The 18,552-nt window shown below is 52.3% G+C and overlaps 1 protein-coding gene across 1 annotated transcript in view; it reads right to left on the bottom strand.

Moving 5' to 3' along the window:
* The window catches only part of NID1 (nidogen 1), a 127,346-nt gene that overhangs the window by 56,276 nt on the left and 52,518 nt on the right, over positions 1–18,552 (bottom strand). The window contains exons 11-12 of the mRNA XM_074990127.1: positions 16,686–16,829; positions 14,631–14,753 (exon numbers count right to left, since the gene is read on the bottom strand). Coding sequence (XP_074846228.1) covers positions 14,631–14,753; positions 16,686–16,829 — 267 coding nt within the window. The remainder of the gene's footprint in view (positions 1–14,630; positions 14,754–16,685; positions 16,830–18,552) is intronic.

Here is an 18,552-nt window from a genome sequence, read left to right as displayed (position 1 = left end):
CCCCTATGAACTCTGTGTGGGGTCTATCTTTGATTTTGCCAGATTGATAACCAGGCCAAGCGAAGACAACGTGCCTGCTGTGACGCGTATCATGCGTACTACCTCCTCCTTCGAGGCCCCTTTGAGTAGGCAGTCGTCCAGATACGGGAATGTAAATACCTCCTGTCTGTGCAGGTAGGCTGACACCACTGCCAAGGTCTTGGTGAAGACTCTGGGGGCTGAGGAGAGGCCGAACGGTAGAACCTTGTATTGAAAATGTTCTTTGCCTACCATGAACCGGAGGAATCGTCGGTGAGCCGGATGGATAGTTATGTGAAAATACGCGTCTTGTAAGTCGAGGGCTGCGAACCAATCTCTATCGTCTAGTGCCATAAGGATGGAGGCGATTGTGATCATCTGAAAGCATTGCTTGCGCAGGTACCGGTTGAGGCCTCGAAGATCTAAGATGGGCCTCCAGCCTCCCGTCTTTTTCTCCGTGAAGAAGTACCTCGAGTAGAAGTACCTCGAGTAGAACCCTTTCCCTTGCAGTTGCTCCGGCACTCTTTCCATTGCCCCTATGCGCATGAGATGGTCTACCTCCTGCTTGAGCCTCGCTACGTGGGAGGCCTCCTGGAGGTGGGGCCTGGGCGGAGGTTGTGGCGGTGGGAGCGACTGGAAGGGGATGGCGTACCCCGTGGCTGTGATCTCCAGCACCCATTTGTCTGTAGTGATCCTTTGCCACTGGTCGTAGAATGGTCGGAGGCGATGGTGGAATAACCGCTTCGGATGACCTTGTGCGATGGTAGTGATGGCGCAGCCCTGGATCTGTGTCTCAAACTTGTGGCCTTTGGCCCTGCCCGGAGGACGCACGGCTCTGTTGGGAACGTCGCCTGGGAGTTCTGTACTGCTGGTGCTGTTGATGTCGCACTTGCTTGTAACCCCTGTGGTACTGGGGACGCTGTTGCTGGTACTGGTACCGTCTTTGTTGAGGGTAATACTTTTTCTTTCTGTATGGAGGGGTGTAAATCCCCAGGGTCCTAAGTGTGGCTCTTGAATCTTTACTTGAATGAAGGACCGAGTCAGTTGATTCAGCAAACAGCTTCTGCGAGTCGAAGGGAAGGTCGACTATCTTTGCCTGCAGATCCCTCGGTATACCCGAAGTCTGGAGCCAGGACTCCCTTCGCATCACCACTGCCGTAGCTGTGGAGCGTACTGCTGTGTCCGCAACATCCAGGGCGATCTGAACTCCTGTCCTCGAGGCCGTGTAGCCTTCTTGCATGAGGGCCTTGAGCACCGGTTTCTTGTCCTCTGGAAGCGAGTCCATGAGGGAGGTTAACCTAGTGTAGTTGTCGAAATTATGGTTCGCTAGATGCGCTGCGTAATTTGCCATTCGCAACAGTAGAGTGGAGGAGGAGTAGACCTTTCTGCCGAACAGCTCTAGCTTCTTGGCATCTTTGTCTGTTCCCCCTGTCCTGAATTGAGATGTCTTTGATCTTTGTTGCGACAACTCCACCACCAAGGAATTTGGTTGTGGGTGGCTGAAAAGGAACTCCATGCCCTTCGCCGGCACGAAGTATTTCTTATCCGCTCTCTTGTGGACAGGCGGAATAGTCGCAGGGGTCTGCCATATCGTAGTGGCGGACTCCAAGATTGCTTCATCAAGCGGTATTGCTATTTTGGAGGAGGCCGGAGGTCTCAGATTTTTGAGGAGCTTATGGTGTTTCTCTTGCACCTCTGCTGTCTGGATGCCTTGCGTGAAGGCCACCCTCTTAAACAGCTCTTGAAACTGTTTGAGATCGTCTGGAGGATGGATGTCCCCCGGGGCCGTAGCCTCGTCTGGGGAGGAGAGCGAGGAACCACTAGGGTACGCCTCTCTGGACCCTTCCGGTTCCTGTTGGTGATGGTACATCCGCTCGCTGGAAGCTTGCAAGGGAAAATCTCGGGGTTCCATAACCAGTCCCCCCTGAGATACTTGAGTCTCTGTCCCCGTTCGTGATTGCCCTCGGGGATACGGGATCGTCTGTGGGGATCTTTCCCTGGTAGATTGCCGGTGGTGTCTATGCCCCGCGTGATAGGGGCGACCATGGCAGCATGGGCACTGTTCTTGGGAAGGTGACCTAGACCACTCCCTTGGTGCATACCCTCTGCGTCTGGGGGAGCGAGATCGTCGAGAGACCTGGGACACTGGAGAGAGCGATTTGTGATAGTACTCCAGCGGCTCAAATCCCAGGAAGGGTGAAGGTGGTCCCAGCCAGGGTGAGGTTGGTTGTAAAAATGGAGACGGGGGCTCTGGGTAGGCTAGGGGGGACCCCTGCCTTCTAGTTGGAGTCTGCAGCATGAGCGGAGGGCTGAGAGAAAGCAACTCTGCAGCCCTGTCTGGAGAGGGGCTGCGGTGCCTTGTTTTGTGTGCAGCCTTCCCCCTCCCTTGAGGGGGTAGCTCCGCCCCCTGACGTGTAGGCGATCTCGGCCCCGTCCGCGCCGTGCTCGGCATGCTTATGGGCGGTGCCGCACGGGTGGTGTCCTCTGGTGCCTGCAGGCTGTGTGCCTGCGCGCTCTGCACCGCCGGTTCCCCGGGGGTCGGTGTCGCTGCTTGCGGTACCGCCGGTACCGGCGCTTGTTTAGCCGCCGCCCTGCCTGCGGTGCGGGGCGGCTGTTTGATTATTGGAGGCTGAGCCGCTTCCACGTGGCTCTCCATGCCGCCGCCGATCAGCTGTTGGTGCGGCTGGGGCTGTGCGCTCCTCCCGTCCCGCTCGCTGTTGCTGCCGGCAGGGATCGGGCTGGAGAGACTTTCCTCCGTTTTTGCGCTGAGGGGGGGTGAGGGAGGCAGCTTTCCTTTTATGGGCCCCGGAGGGTCCCTCCTTCTGCGGCCGCTCCGGCACGTCTGGCTGGAGGGCCTTGTCGAAGAGCAGCATTTTAAGCCGCATCTCCCTGTCCTTCCTTGCTCTGGCTGTTAATTTTGCACAGAAGGAGCATTTCTGCGTGACATGGGACTCCCCCAGGCACCTTATGCAGTGACTGTGCCCATCAGACGGTGGCATTGTCTCTCGGCAAGACTCACATTTCTTGAATCCTGAAGAGGACATCGTTGGTGAGTCTTTCAGTTGTTAATGGGGTACTTAGCACCTTCTCTGTGTTGTTTTCCCCCTCTCCGATAGCCTGCTGCGGCAGGAGGGCTAATGGCCCTAGGCTCCTGGCCTCCGGTGCTCCGCTTGTTACTAGGACTGGACTGAATGCCGTCCCGTTTGTTTCTTTTTTTTTTTTAAAATAACAACTGGCTAACTTAACAGTAGCCTAAGAACTTGAAAACTTTAAAAAAAAACAGTTGAAACCATTGAATACGCTAATTTGGCCGTAGCCTAGTCGGATTCCGTCTGCAGCCGACGGCGGTTAAGAGGAACTGGCGGGGACCGGATCGCGCACATGGCCAGGAGTGCGCAAGGGAGCAGCGCGCACCGGCGCACGCGCGGTCCGGCAGAAACTGCTTGGAAGATCCGATCTGCGGCGCCGGGCGAGCCTGACACCTAATGTGGAGCACCCACGGGGACACTCGAAGAAGTACGTGGCCCCGTGATCTGCCAAAGTCCTTGTGCTGCTCAAAATGCTTCCAGCCTTGAGGGCAAGTCCAGCATTTGCGGCTCCTGCTCTGCACCGGCTTCAAAAGACGTGCCTCCTGCCCTTTGGCAGTGCGTGCCAGAGCCTTGGATTTGAGGCTGCCCTGTTCTGACTTTGGCAAGCAATACCTCTTGTGCCGCCTCCTCCTCCTCCTCGGCCCTGGAGATTGACTCCTATGGTGCCGAGAAGGCAATGGCTCCTGTACCTGCCCTTGGTGCCTGAAGTCCTTGGGCTGTGCTGTGGTTGACGGCGCTGGTGGACTTTGCACCAAGGAGGCTCCACTCTCTGCTCCTGCTGGAGACTCCTGAGGCTTAAGAGCTGCCTCCATTAAGAGGACTTTGAGGTGCTGGGCCTTATCTTTCGAAGTTTCGGGCTTAAAGGCCTTACTAATTGGCCAGTGATCATGTAAGCATCCTTCCCCCAAGTAAGTCAAACAGGCTGAATGGGGTGTCACTTTGGGCATATGTTTGCCGCATTTTGAACAAGTCTTAAAGCCTGGGGAGCCAAGCATTCCACAACACCGAGACGCCTAGGGGCCTTTAACCACTCTCACATTTGTTGGGAAACCAAAAACAGCAGAACACAGATTTCATGAAGTTTTTGGAGAATGTTGGGGATAACTTCCTGGTACAAGTGCTGAAGGAACTGACCAGGGGCCATGCACAGCTTTACCTGCTTCTCACAAACAGGGAAGAACTAATAGGAGAAATACAAGTGGGTGGCAAGCTGGGCTGCTGCGATGACGAGATGGCAGATTTTAGGATTCTGACAAAAAGTGAGAAGTACAACACAGAAGAGCAGACTGTCTCCCTGAGAGAACTGATGGGCAGGATACCCTGGAAAGCTAATATGAAGGGGAAAGGAATTCAGGAGAACTGGCAGTATTTTAAAGAGGTGTTACTGAAGGCACAGGAACAAACCATCCCAATGGGCAGTAAGACAAGCAAATATGGTAGACAACCAGCTTGGCTTACAAGGGAAATCCTTGGTGAGCTTAAACTGAAGAAGGATGCATGTAAGAAGTGGAAACTTGGACAGATGACTAAGGAGGAATATAAATGCATAGTTGGAGAATGTCAGAGTAATCAGGAAAGTGAAAGCACAACTGGAATTGCAGCTAGCAAGGAATGTGAAGGGCAACAAGAAGGGTTTCTACAGGCATGTTAACAATAAGGGTTATCAGGGAGGGTGTTGGGCCATTACTGGATGAGGGAGGTAAATTGGTGATGGATGGCGTGGGAAAGGGTGAAGTACTCAATGTTTTTTTTTGCCCCAGTCTTCACCGACAAGGTCAGCTCCTTATCAACTGCACTAGGCAATGCAGGATGGGAAGGAGGTGGGCAGCCCTTGGTGGGGAAAGAATGGATTAACAGCTGCTTAGGAAAACTAGATGTACACAAATTGATGGATCGGGACTTAATGCATCCAAGGGTCCTGAGGGAATTGGCAAATGTCACTGCAGAGTCTTTGGCCATTATCTCTGAAAATTCATGGACATTGGGAGAGGTCCTGGATGACTGGAAAAAAGGCAAATGTAGTGCTCATCTTTGAAAAAGGAAAGGAGGACAACCCAGGGAACTATAGCCCAGTCAGCCTGGCCTCAGTCCCCAGAAAAATTGTGTAGGGAATCCTCAAGGAACCCATTTTTGTGCACTTTGAACAGGGGAAAGTGATCAAGAGCAGTCAGCATGGATTCACCAACGTCAAGTTGTTCCTGACCAATCTGACTAGCTTTTATGATGAGGTAACTGGCTCTGTGGACATGTGGTATACCTTGACTTTAGCAAAGTTTTTGATAGTCTCCCGCAGCATTCTTGCATACAAGTTAAGGAAGTATAGATTGGACACATGGACTGTAAGATGGGTAGAAAGATGGCCTGACAGACAATTCCAATGGGTAGTGGTCAACAGATCAATGTCTGGTCGGCTGTCAGTTTCAAGTGGAGTGCCTCAAGGATTGGTTCCAGGGCTGGTATTGTTCAACATTCTTTTTAATGACCTGGATGAGGGGATGGATTGAACTCTCAGCAAATTTGCGATGCCACTAAAGGCTAGGGAGAGAGGTAGATACATTGGATGGCAGGAATAGGGTCCAGAGTGACCTAGATAAATTGGAGGATTGATCTGAAAGAAATTTGATGATGTTCAACAAGGGGAAGTGCAGAGTCCTGCACTTGGGACAGAAGACTTCCAAGCACTGTTACAGATTGGGAACCAACTTGCTAAGTAGCAGTGCAGCAGAAAAGGACCTGGGGATTACAGTGGATGGGAGGCTGGATGAGTCAACAGTGTGTCCTTGTAGCCAAGGCTAATGGCATATTGGGGTGAATTAGGAGAAGCATTTCTAGCAGATATAGAGAAGCTACTATTCCCCTCTATTTGGCACTGGTAAGGCCTCATCTGAAGTATTATGTCCAGTTCTGGCACTCCCAATATAGACAGGATGTGGACACAATGGAAAGGGTTCAGCAGAGGGCAATGAACATGATTAAGGCGCTGGAGCACATGACCTATGAGGAGAGGCTGAAGGATTTGGGCTTATTTAGTTTGCAGAAGAGAAGACTGAGGGATGATTTGGTAGCACCTTTTAACTTCCTGAAGTGGTCTCTAAAGAGGAGAGAGACAGATGGTGACAGATGCAGAACAAGGAGCAATGGTCTGAAATTACAGAGAGAGAGGTGTAGGTTGGATAACAGGAAAAATTATTTCACCAGGAGGGTGGTGAAGCACTGAGAGATGTGGTGGAATCTCCATCCCTAGATATTTTTATGTCCCAGCTTGACATAGTCCTGGATGGGATGATTTAATTAGGGTTGCTCCTGCTTTAGGCAGGGGACTCGACTAGATGACCTCCTGAGGTCCCTTTCAGCCCTAGAATTCTATGATTCGACATACCACATGTGCTGTTAAGGAAGCATTTAATAAATATCAAAATGAAAATACTACGACCACACAACAGCTTTTTGCTACAGGTTGTACCTCCCTTGTCTGGCACCCTCGGGACCTTAGTGGTCCTGAACAAGGGGATTTGCTGGACAAGGGGAGGTCAGGCCAGCTGCCTGGAGTGTGGGCTTTACTCCTGCAGGGGTTCCCCACAGCCAGCTCCCTGCTGCATGGCTGCAGCAATTTCCCCAGCCTGGGGTCCTGTGACTGTGGGGCTGTTGGCAGGGCCCAGCTGGCTTCTCTGCCCTCCCCTCCTCCAGGGGAAGATGGAGAACCCCTGCAGGGACCCAGTGCAGTCCTGGCCAAAAGAACTCCAGAATCAGCTTCTGGAGGTGGGTCAGGAACTGCAGGGGTGGGGAAAGGGTGTTGAGATGGTGCCAGAGTAGGACAGGACCAGCTGGTTGAGCACAAGTGCCCTCCCTCGCAGAGAGAGGCACAGGAGTAGTCCTGTGCACCTCTGCAATTGCTCAGCCACCCTGCCCTATAAAGCCCGCCAGTTCTCCGGTTTGGAGGGATGCGTTGCAGAAAGAAAGATACCAAGATAGAGCAGCAGACCTGTGCGCCACTGGATGGCCTGGAGCACGGGTAGGAGGCGGCTTACCTGTCACCCAGCCCTGACCACCAGGCCAGAGCTCTTGACCCAGTTGACCCGGGCGGAGGAGGCTGCCAAGTAGATGGCTTGGCAGGCCTCCACCCATGCTAGGTTGCCTGGGTCCAGGACTAGAGGAGCATGTCATTGGCATACACCAACAGGACCAGCCACAGCTCTGGCTCATGGAGCAGCAACCCCATCAACCTTCTGCGAAGGAGGCCGAGGAAGGCTCGATGGCCAGAGCATACAGCTGGCCTGACAGCAGGCAGACCTGATGCACTGCTCGCCCGAAGCTGACCGGTGCAGTTAGCGTCCAGTTGAACTTGACAAAACACTCTGAGGAAGCATACAGCACCCGGAGAAAACCCACAAACCGGGGTCCAAAGCCAATGGCCTGCAGAGTGCCCAGGAGGTACCCATGGTTCACCCTGTTGAATGCCTTCTTCTGATCCAAGGACAGAAAGGTGAACAACAGACCATCCCTACAGCATGGCTCTAAGAGACTGCAGACCAAATAAAGGTTGTTGAAGATGCTGCGGCCCAGGACAGTGTAGGTCTGGTTTGGGTGGACCACGTCCGCCAGCACAGACCGTAAGCAAAGGGAGACGGCTTTGGCAACAATCTTGTATTTTGTGCTGAGAGTGAGATGGGACACCAGTTCCTGAGATCATGGGGGTCCCCCTTTTTAGACAGCAAGGTGAGAACGCCTCACCTGCATGACAAAGGGAGGACACTGCTTAGTAAGGACTCGGGCCAGATGCTGATGAAGTCTGGGCCAAGCACGTCCCAAAACACATGGCAAAACTCCACAGTCAGCCCATGCATGCCCGGGAATTTATTGGTGGGCATGAGACGGAAGGCTTTCGAGAACTCAGCCAGAGTGAGAGGTAGCTCCAGCTGGTTCCGATCGCCCATGCTGACTGTTGGTCCCAGAGCACTCTGCAGGCATTGGCTGGATCCGGAGAGAAAAGAGTGACATAGAAGGCGTGAACCCTCTCGCGCATCTCCACTGGATCCATGAGGGGGGTGCCATCCTCTGCAAGCAGACAGAGGATGTGCTTCTTGGGCCCCCTCTTTTTCTCCAGGGCGTAGAAGATGCGGGAGCCACGATCCATCTCACCAAGGAGGTGGACGCGAGATCGCACTAAGGCACCCTGGGCCCAAAGGTCATCAAGGGCCCAGAGCATCTCCTGCTTTGTCTGGTACGTGCCACAGAGGAACGGATCCCTAGGGCTGGTGGCCAGATGCTTCTCCAGCTCCAAGACCTCCCATTCCAGCTGCTCTATCACCGCATACCACCACTGGATGGCCCCCCAGGTATAGTTGTGGCAGAAGAGCCGTGTGCACATCTTTCTTAGATCCCACCACCACTAGGCTAAGGGAAATGCACACTGTTGCCTGCACCATGCCAGCCAGAATTCCCAGAAGGACGTTATGAAGCCTACATCCTCCAGCAGGCTGTTGAAATGCCAGAAGGCTGGCTCCTCCTTCCCCCGAGGAGAGGGAAGACTTCATGGCCACCAGGTGGTGGTCTGAGAGGAGGGCTGGCCACACACTGGAGGAGTTGGCTTGCAAGAGATGGTGTCGGGAAATACAGACGCAATCCAACCAAGAGTGCAGCAATTGTTGACCCACCACCCAGCCAAAAGTGTCTTCATCTGGGTGGTGGTTGTGCCAGATGTCCACTTGGGAGCGACAGTCTTTTAGCTCCTGGAGGATGCCTGTGGTGGTCTGGTACTGCTTGATTTTCTTATGATCGTATTCCTCAAGGGTGCAGTGGAAATCCCCACCCAGGACCAGGCATTCATGAGGATCAAGTGTGTCATGGAAGGCCAACACCTGCTGGAAGAAACAAACCCACTCTGGGCTGGAACACAGATGTTGACTAAGTGCAATGGGAGGACCTCCACCTGGACCCAGAGTTACAGGCAGGCATCCCAGCACAATCTTAATGCTGCCCATCACCTCGGGCTGCAGGCTCGGGGAGAACGGGGTCTCCATTTCACCTTGACGGGCCGTGACGTGGCTGAAGTAAACCTGGTCTCCCCACTCCAGCTGGCTGCAGCAGCTGGAGTGGGGTGGGTCTCTTGCTGGAAGATGATCAAGTACCCTCCCTCCCGGAGGGAGGAGAGTGCCCAGCACTGGCAGAGACCCATCCTGCAGTCCCTGGTGTTTAACGTGGCAAGGATGAATGGCGACATTGTGAGGGCTTGGAAGGATTCTCCCCGGAGGGAGCACCAGATGTTCCCCATAAGGCCTTGTAGCAGTCCGTGACCAACCTCAGACGTGAGCAGGCTGTCACAGAAGCCACGGGCCTGCAGGTAGGCTGTAGCGTCCCTCCTCACAGGCCCTTTACCCTCTTTTAAAATGGTGCTCATGGTCTAGAGGACGAGGTGATAATCTCCCCAGTGCTGAAGTCACCTTGTTCTTGGATCCATGAACGTCATCCAAGAAGCTGCACATCTCAACCAGCAGCATGTTGGGGCTTCAGGGCCCCGAACGCCCTCAGGCCAGACCCCTCTGCAGGCCCCACAGACAAGAAGGGGGGCAGGTGGGGGTTGAGTCCCTGTCATGGGACAATGGGAGGTGGCAGAGGAAGAACAGTCCCATATGTGCTGGGAGAAGGCGAAGCAAAATACGCCCCCCCCCAGGGATCTGCAGCCTGGGGGTTAGTCATGATGCGGTAAGGAGAGCATAGGAAAGTAGGGACAATGGGAACTGGAGCAGGAGTGCATGGGGGATAGGAATGGAGAGGGTATCAGAAGATGGAAAAGGCTCAGGGAGAAAATGGGGAGAAGGAGTAGGAGGGGAAAGGGGTGAAAGGAGTCAGGGTTAGGAGCGGGACATTCACCAGGAAAAAGGGTGGGATCAGAAGTGAGAATAGGGACAGGAGGGGGTTTGAGAGCTCGAGCTGCAATTGTGTCAGGAAAGGAAACTCCTCCTCACAGATGAGGGAGGTGGTAGCGATGGGGGCTGGGAGGTGACTGTCCCCAGCATCAGACTCCAGACCCACAGGGGGCGCAGCTCTGGAGGCCTTGATGCTGGGGGTTTTGAGGAACAGCGGGAGCTCCGGCCCAGCTAAGTCACCCAGGGGCTTAATAGCCATGACTGGAACATTACTCCCAGCTGGGCAGCTGGTTGCACCCCAGGATGACACAGTGCTGGGGGTGGGAGCAGTGAAGTGTCGGAGGAAGCCAGAGAAAAGGGGAATAGAAGGAGTGGCTGGGCACAAGCTTGCAGCACTCCAGAACAGGGAGTCCACAACTGAGGCAGCCAGGATGAGACCCAGGGCCTCGACCTCCTGGGAGAGGAAGGAGAGGCTGGTGCCTGCCTCTCGGGCTCCCCTCAGTAGTAGCTGGAGCAGCAGCCGCCTCTGAACATGAAGCGGGCTCGAATGGATTGCACATTGTGGCCTCTGTGGGCTGAGATTACGAGGCGGAAGGGAGGGCATCCTTAGCCACCTCCGGCTGTTGGTCAGTAGCCTGGGGTCCAGCGGGGAGTCAGGGCTGATACTTCCCCTCAGGCCTTGCCTGGCACATCCTCCCCATCTTCAGATGGCGTGGAATGCCTCGCACGCTCACCACGCTCCTTCCGCCTCCCCTGTACAAGCTCCCAGCCCTCTGATGAGGCCGGCTGGGTGACAGAGGGCCCAGGGGACAAGGACAGTGTTGAGAGGGGAAAGGAGGAGGAGGATGGGACAGCGAGGGAAGGGAGGACCACAACACCCCCGCCGCCCCCAGGGTGGGCCCTGTCCAAGTCCTGTTGCAGGACCCACCACCCTCTGCTCCACAGGCCCAGCTGTAGTGCCTGCTGGGGCGTTGGCACCCGCACACGCGTTCCAGTTGAGTGCGGGGGCACCCTCTGACCCCCACACAGTGGTGGTATCCCTGCAGAAGGAGAAGGAGGGGCAGCCCCAGGGTCTATAGCGATAGGTCCACCAGCAGTGGCACGGCCAATGACCTGCCAGGTATTGGGGATCCCAGGCTCCTCTCCAGGCCGGGCCAGTCCCTTCGGACGTGCCCTGCCACATGGCAAATGAAGCACTGGGCCCTCCCTAAGGTATAGTAGACCCGGTACTGAGCCCCTTGATGGGGCACCAGACAAGCCCCCTCCGGGGCAATCCCACCAAGTGCTGCCAGCAGCAGTTGGACCCGCACCTGCCAGTGGAAGGAGAGGACATGGCAGAGGGTGGGGTCCTTAGAGCCCAAAGGGAGGGGACTCAGGACTGACAGAGGCCACCCCAGCATGGTTAGGAAAGGCAGAAGGGTGGCACTGGGGAGGTAGGGAGGGACGGAGGAAAACACCACCCCTACGCCCAGTTCCTCCAGTGGCTTGATGGGCATGTGGACACCCCTACTACGTGGCCCCCTCTCCACCATCTGCTGGGTGGTGGCCTCCAACACCGGGAAAAATACTATCTTCCCAAACATCCTGGAGGCTGCCACCACCGCCGCAGGTCCCACCACTCATGCCATCACCCACACATAGATCTCTACATGGAGTGAGGCCGACACCAAGGAGACATCACACTCTATGCCTCCTGGTGAGGGTGGGGAAGGGGCTGCAGCCACTGGGGATGGTACTCCCAGAGGCGGACGGAGTGGAGTGAGAGGCAGCAGCCGCCTGGGCATACGACCCAGGGGCCAGGGAGATAGGGCGCCCAGGGTCAGTGGAAGGAACAGGGGAGCATGAAGCAGGGGGAGCTGCAGCAGGGTTGGCAGCCTTTGCCACTGGAGGTTTCACCTTCCGAGCGGGGCTCTTGCCCTTTTTGATCCCCTGGCCCCTCCTGCCCTTCTGGGGGGCTGTTTTAGGGGTGGAACTGGCAGATGGTACCACGGCAGGTGTGGCAGGGGCCTCGGAGCCCACCCTGTGCTTCTGGCCACCACAGGGGCAGAAGACCTGGCAGCCTAAGGTGGACCCACCACAGCGGAGGAGGAAGGGAGGTTGGGGGTGTCACAAGACAACCCCCTGACAGGGACATTAGCCATTGGGAGGGGACAGCAGGAGCATGTAACAGGCTATGAGGGTAGTTAACAGAAAGAAAAAGGGGAAGGATGAGGGGGTAAGGAGAGGAGAGCAGGGGAAAGGAAAGGCTACCCTTCCCCCACTCACCAGGCTGTGGGACTGACCAGCTAGGGGTAGAGTGGAGACTGGAGGAAAGGAGGGGAGAAACACAAGAAAAAGCCACAGCTCCCAGCACCGCATGGTAAGACCGGCTCCTGCTGCTGCACTGGGGAGATGAGGGGAACTAAAGAAATATGTGGAGAAGAGAAGCAGTGAGGGAGGTGACTAAGGAAGTGGGGGGACCTCAGGCAACAAACAAAGCAAAAAATGGAGATGGGGGGCCCGTGGACACATGGGAAAGGGACAAAGCAAAAGGAGGGGTAGGCAGCAAGGGGAAGGGGCTACAAAGGGACAGGTGTGCCCACAGGCACCTGAGGAACAGGCCCACAGCAGCTGCTGCAGAGTCCACCAGAGCAGAGGAGGTGGGGGCAAGTGGTGAGCCTAGATGGAAAGGCCCCAGCAGTGGCCAAGTCTGAGGCTGGGGGGGGGGGGGCGGGCGGAGCAGCAATGGAGGTGGTGGACCACCCCCTACCCTCATTGTATAGCCACCCTCTGGGAGCCCTGGTGGAAAGGGCTCTGTACAGAGTCACCCGCTCACCCAAACTCACCTCTCCACAGCAAGCTGTGGATGGAAGCCCAACCACTGCCCCAAAGCAGCCCTCTACTTCCTCTGCAGCAAAGAAAAGCAGCAGCTGCAAAGATGGAACTCCAGCCCTGCAAGAAAGGTGAAGGGGCCAGCAAACCCCCGTGAAGATGGAGAAGGGGGGCTGCCCCTCCCCTGCCCAAGGGCAGGTCAGCACAAGTCCCCCCGCCGCCCCACCACCCTCAGAGCAGGTCCAAGAGCTACCTCAGGAAGCGGGGGAAGAAGGAAAGAGTAACTGCTCCACACACCAGCAACCCACCGCACAGAGTACAGTAGCCTAGTGAAGGGCACATACGTGCACAGCTGGGTCTGTGCTTTTATGTTCCCCAGGGACTAAGGCCCAGCAAGGAGCACAAAGTTAACCAACACCTGGAGCCAATCAAGCACCTGCAACAAATCAAGGCTTGTGGAGCCCCTGAAAAGGCTTCCCCTCAGGTAAGGAGAGTGGAGGAGGAAAGGCCCTGCTAGAGCTACAGGAAAAAGAGACTGGGGAAAGAGACTGGGGAACTGGCCGAGGGAGGAAGCTGTCGCCCTCTCATCTGAGGGAGGCAGCCCCTCCAGCAGCAGCTGCCCCGGGACCAGAACCCGGATCAAGTAGGAAGGGACTGGGCTCCCCCCTGCCCCCAGCACCTTGGAACAGCTCAGGAGAAGCCCCAAAGTCCATGTGGGAACTCCCCCATTTATGACTGTGCCTATGATGAGTACAGCTCAGTAGGCTGTGTCCTGCCCTTGGGGAACCCATAGAGGCAGAGCACAAAGGGGCACAGCAAGCCTCTGAGGCATTATCTTAACCACCCTGAAGCACGGGACCTATGAGGAGCTGCTCAGGACTTTGTCACAGTGCGGGGGGAGATTTAAAAAAAAAAAAAAAAAAAAAAAAAAAAAGGGGGGGGGGGGGGGCGGGTACAGCAGATTACCCACAAATGCCTCATAAGAACAGGAATCGTTCTAGTAGCTGAAAACATCTGGTTAAGTAACTAAAGGAGAGAGCGAGTACATTTTGTTTTGTTCAGACAGATGGCTCACCTATATGCACCCCCATTATGTCAAATAAGGACTAAAAATCACTTAGCTCATGCCTAGTTTACTCTAAGAGCAATGAATGCTGCTCCTCTTTCCTCTCCACCCCATTGCATCAGTTGAGATAATACAATTAAATGCCTCAGATAGCCACTTGAAATCAAGGGAAAGATGTGGGACCAGACTCCAAGAGCCTTTAAGACCAATTGGGACAGTCAATTTTAAATATGCAATCCATGACAGGATGGAGGGTCGGGGAGAAATATGTAGGTGGACTCCTTTATATAAAAAAAACTACTGAATCATTACTATTAGGGTTTTATTTTCAAAACTACAGGTGACAGAGATGAAACCCTAATGTGAATGCAAGGCATGACTGAATTTGAACACACCATTACTAGGTTTATATGAGTAAATTACCAGTTTGGCGCTTAATTGGCCTTGTGTCTACACATATGTATTAATCAACCAACTACAATATCACTCTAGTCATTTGACCATTAGACAGTCAGGCCCTAATACACTTGGCAGTTTCAGAACGTCTGGACACTAGCCACTGATTACAAAAAATATTAAGGCTACAATTTTGTTAAATGCATAACAGATTAATAGCTATATTTGCTAACTTAGTGCACTTAAAAGGAGGAAAATAGTAAAAAAAGAGGAAGATTCTAGAAACAGAAGAGAGTGTGCTAGCAAGGAAATAGGTTAAAAAATTATCCTCTGACTCCTGAGCTTTATTTTCTGGTCCCAAATTGAAAAACTGGGAAACTTTACCTCCTAACACACACTGGAAACCATTTCCACGATAACCTGCCTTACACTGGCAACTGAAGGACCCAGGAGTGTTGTAGCAGAAAGCATCTGGATGACAGCGGCTCTGTTGACATTCATCTACATCTGTAAAACAGAAGATCAGGCCAGGTAATTTTTCGTGCCATGGAATAACTTATAGATCACCATTTTTATTTTGGATTCCTGTATGGTGCAAAAGTGGCTTAAGAGCTGAAAGCTACTTTCAAAAAATGAGAACACCTAGAAGCCTAAATTCCTCTGACTTTCAATGAAACTTCAGCTCGTAAGCCACTTCAGTACTTTTGAAAAGATTTACCCCCCCCATACACAAGTTAGGATTTGATTTCTAAAGGTGAAACATTGAAAACGTATACAGAAAATTCCAAGAAAAACCATCATTGACTGTTGACTAACTCAGTTACCAACTCATATTAAAAACAAATCTGGATTTCTGAAGCAATAGATATGCAGATTGGTGGAACCTATGAAATGGTTAGGATGTGACTGGCAAAGGTTCAAATGAATATAAATACAGGAAGCCACCACTATAATGTTGTCCACTCAATGATTAAAGAAAAAAGCATGTCATTACAGGTTGAACCTCCTGGTCTGGCACCCTCAGGACCTGACCTGTCCTAAATCAGGGAATTTGCCAGACTAGGAGAGGTCAATTCCAGTCCCTCAGCTCCCAGCTACTGGCCTCTGGGGCACCATCTCCTCCCCAAGGGTGCCAGGGCTCTGTTCTCTGGGTATGCTGGGACTCCCCTCCACTAGCCAGGACTCCTGGGACACAGCTGCTGTCCTTGGGGCGTCAGGGTTCCATTCCTGGTTGTTCCTGAGGGTGGTCAGGGCTCCACTCCTGGCTGCTGGCTCTACTCCTGGCTGCCGGCCCCTCTGCCATCCAGCTCTTCCCTGGTTCCACAATGCACCTGGCACCAGCCCACCAATTTTTACCAGCAAATGCTCCTGCGACCATCTGCTAAGTTGTGGATGATGCCAGACTAGGGTTGCTTGCCAGACTAAGGAAGACCAGTTAGGGAGGTTTAAGCTGTATTACAAATTCAGCATAACAGGCACGGTGGGCCACATTGTCAGGTGGTATAAACTGGCATTACTCTACACTGATTTACCCCAACTGAGGATCTGATCTGTATTGCTTAAGTGACCAAAAACTAAATAACTACATGTTGGACCTCCCAAAACCAGGATTCTCTGGTCTGGCAACATCCACTTTCTGGCAGAACTACGGATGTTCCTGGACCAGAGCGCCCCAGGCGGGGAGGCGAGTGGGAGGAGGGCTAGTAGCTGGAAACCTTGCTGGGCAACAAACCAGTGACAGGGGAACTGATGGCTCTGCATGGCTTGTGAACCCAGGCTGGTGTCCATAGGTCCGAGTCTGGAGCCAGTCCTACAGCATCCAGAGGGCTGGAGCTGGTATCCGTTCCTAGGGCCATTGGGCTAGAGTCTGCGTCTGCAGGGCCAGGCCTCTTTCAGGGCTAGGGGAGGGCCAGCATCAGCCCAGAAGTAGCCAGGGTTGATGACAGCTGGGCCAGGGCGGCAGTAAGAGGGCAATTAAGACTGGAGATTTTGGGTGGGGGTGGGGAGGTGCCTGGAGGCAGGGGAACTAGCGGGGAGGTGGAAGCAGAACTGGTGGCAGGGAGGGGCAGCAGGGGATCTCCCTAGTCCAACAAATTCCCTTTTTTGGGACCAGCCAGGTCCAAGGGTGCTGGACAGGGGAGATGCAACCTGTATTTAAGATTACTGCAATTCTCCCATGAGAGCCACGCTGTTTAAATCAACCATGTCTGTAATGAATCTCTCTCGAAAGTTCTGGGTTATGAATATTTAAGAGTGACTTTACTTTTTAAAGTGAAGGGGTAAACACAAAGGTTGTATTTCTGTGTTTCAGGAGAGCTATCAAACAAGGCACTTTCTATTTGAAAAAAAGTCAGAAATAAGTGGTTTAAAAATCAAACGGTTCACTAGCACATAATAAATCAGCAATACTGTACTATATAAATAAATAGCATTCCGCACCCACACAGGCGTGTCCATTTCCAGAGAAACCCTCTCGGCACGTACAGATGTAAGAAGAGCCACCAGCATATATGCATTGGGCACGCTGAGCAATATCACAGTTGTGTGTGCCCATCACACAGTGGTCAACAGCATGTTCAACAGCTGTAAGTTTGGACAAATAAAATTAAACGAGATTACACATTTAAAAATTCCTCTACTTAATTTTCAGCAAGAGATACATTTCAGAGAAAGAAAAGCAAATTTTTTTGAACGTTTTATTGATCTGTTTGTACTTGCTGGCTGCGTTTACACTAGCAAGTTCTTTTGAAAGATGTTTCAAGAGATCCAGTGGAGAGTCTACACACAACATAAGAACAGCCATCAGTCTCCAGCTTCTGACAAACAGAGGCTAGGGACACCATTCCTTACCCATCCTGGCTAACAGCCACAATGGACCTAACCTCCATGAATTTATTTAGCTCTTTTTTAAACCCTGTTATAGTCTAAGCCTTCACAGCTTCTTCTGGCAAGGAGTTCCACAGGTTGACTGCATGCTGTATGAAAAAGAACTTATTTTTGTTTTAAGCCTGCTGCCCATTAATTTCATTTGGGGTCCTCTAGTTTTGATATGAGAACAAGTAAATGATTTTTCCTTGTTCACGTTCTCCATACCACTCAGTTTTATACCTCTATCATATCCCGCCCCGCCCCCAGTCTCCTCTTTTCTAAGCTGAAAAGTCCTAGCCTTTTAATCTCTCTTCACGGGGGACTTGTTCCAAACCCCTAACCATTTTAGTTGCCCTTCTCTAAACCTTTTCTAATGCCAGTATATCTTTTTCGAGATGAGACCATATCTGTACATGGTATTCAAGATGTGGGCATACCATGGTTTTATATAAGGGCAATATGATATTGAGTTGTCTTTTCTATCCCTTTTTTAAATGATTCCTAACATCCTGTTTGTTTTTTTGACTGCTGCTGCACATTGTGTGGATGTTTTCGGAGAACTATCCAGGCTGACTCCAAGAGTTCTTTTCTGATTAGCTGTAGCTAAATTAGCCCCCATTATACTGTATGTATAGCTGGGATTATTTTTTTCTGAATGTCCATTACTTTACATTTATCCACATAAAATTTCATTTGCCATTTTGTTGCCCAATCACTCAGTATGGTGAGATCCTTTTGAAGTTCTTCACAGTTTGCTTTGGTCTTAACTGTCTGGAACAGTTTAGTGTCATCTGTAAACTTTGCCACCCGATAGTTCACTCCTTTCTCCAGATCATTCATGAATAAGTTGAATAGGATTGGTCCTAGGACTGACCCTTGGGGAACACTACTAGTTACCCCTCTCCATTCTGAAAATTTACCATTTATTCCTACTCTCTGTTTCCTGCCTTTCATCTAGTTCTCAGTCCATGAAAGGATCTTCCTTTTTACCCCACATCAACTTAATTTACATAAGAGCCTTTGGTGAGGGACCTCGTGAAAGGCATTCTGGAAATCCAAGTACACCATATCTACTGGACCCCCTTTATCCACGTTTGTTGACCCCTTCAAAGAACTCTAACAGATTAGTAAAACACGATTTCCCATTACAGAAACCATGCTGGCTTTCGCCCAACAAATTGTTCTACATGTCTGACAATTTTTGACTATGATTTCAACTAATTTGCCTGGCACAGATGTTAGACTTCCTGGTTTAATTGCTGGGATCACCTCTAGAGCCTTTTTGAAATATTGGCATTACATTAGCTATCTTCCAGTCATTGGGTACAGAAGCTGATTTTAAGTTACAAGCCACAGTTAACAGTTTTACAGTTTCACATTTGAGTTTTCAGAACTGTTGGATGAATGCCATCTGGTCCTGGTGAATGGTTACTGTTAA

Source organism: Carettochelys insculpta, chromosome 3 (assembly GCF_033958435.1).
Source record: "Carettochelys insculpta isolate YL-2023 chromosome 3, ASM3395843v1, whole genome shotgun sequence".
Classification (NCBI taxonomy): domain Eukaryota; kingdom Metazoa; phylum Chordata; order Testudines; family Carettochelyidae; genus Carettochelys; species Carettochelys insculpta.
Note: the sequence above shows the minus strand (reverse complement) of the source record. Positions and strands in the feature narration are given on the sequence as shown.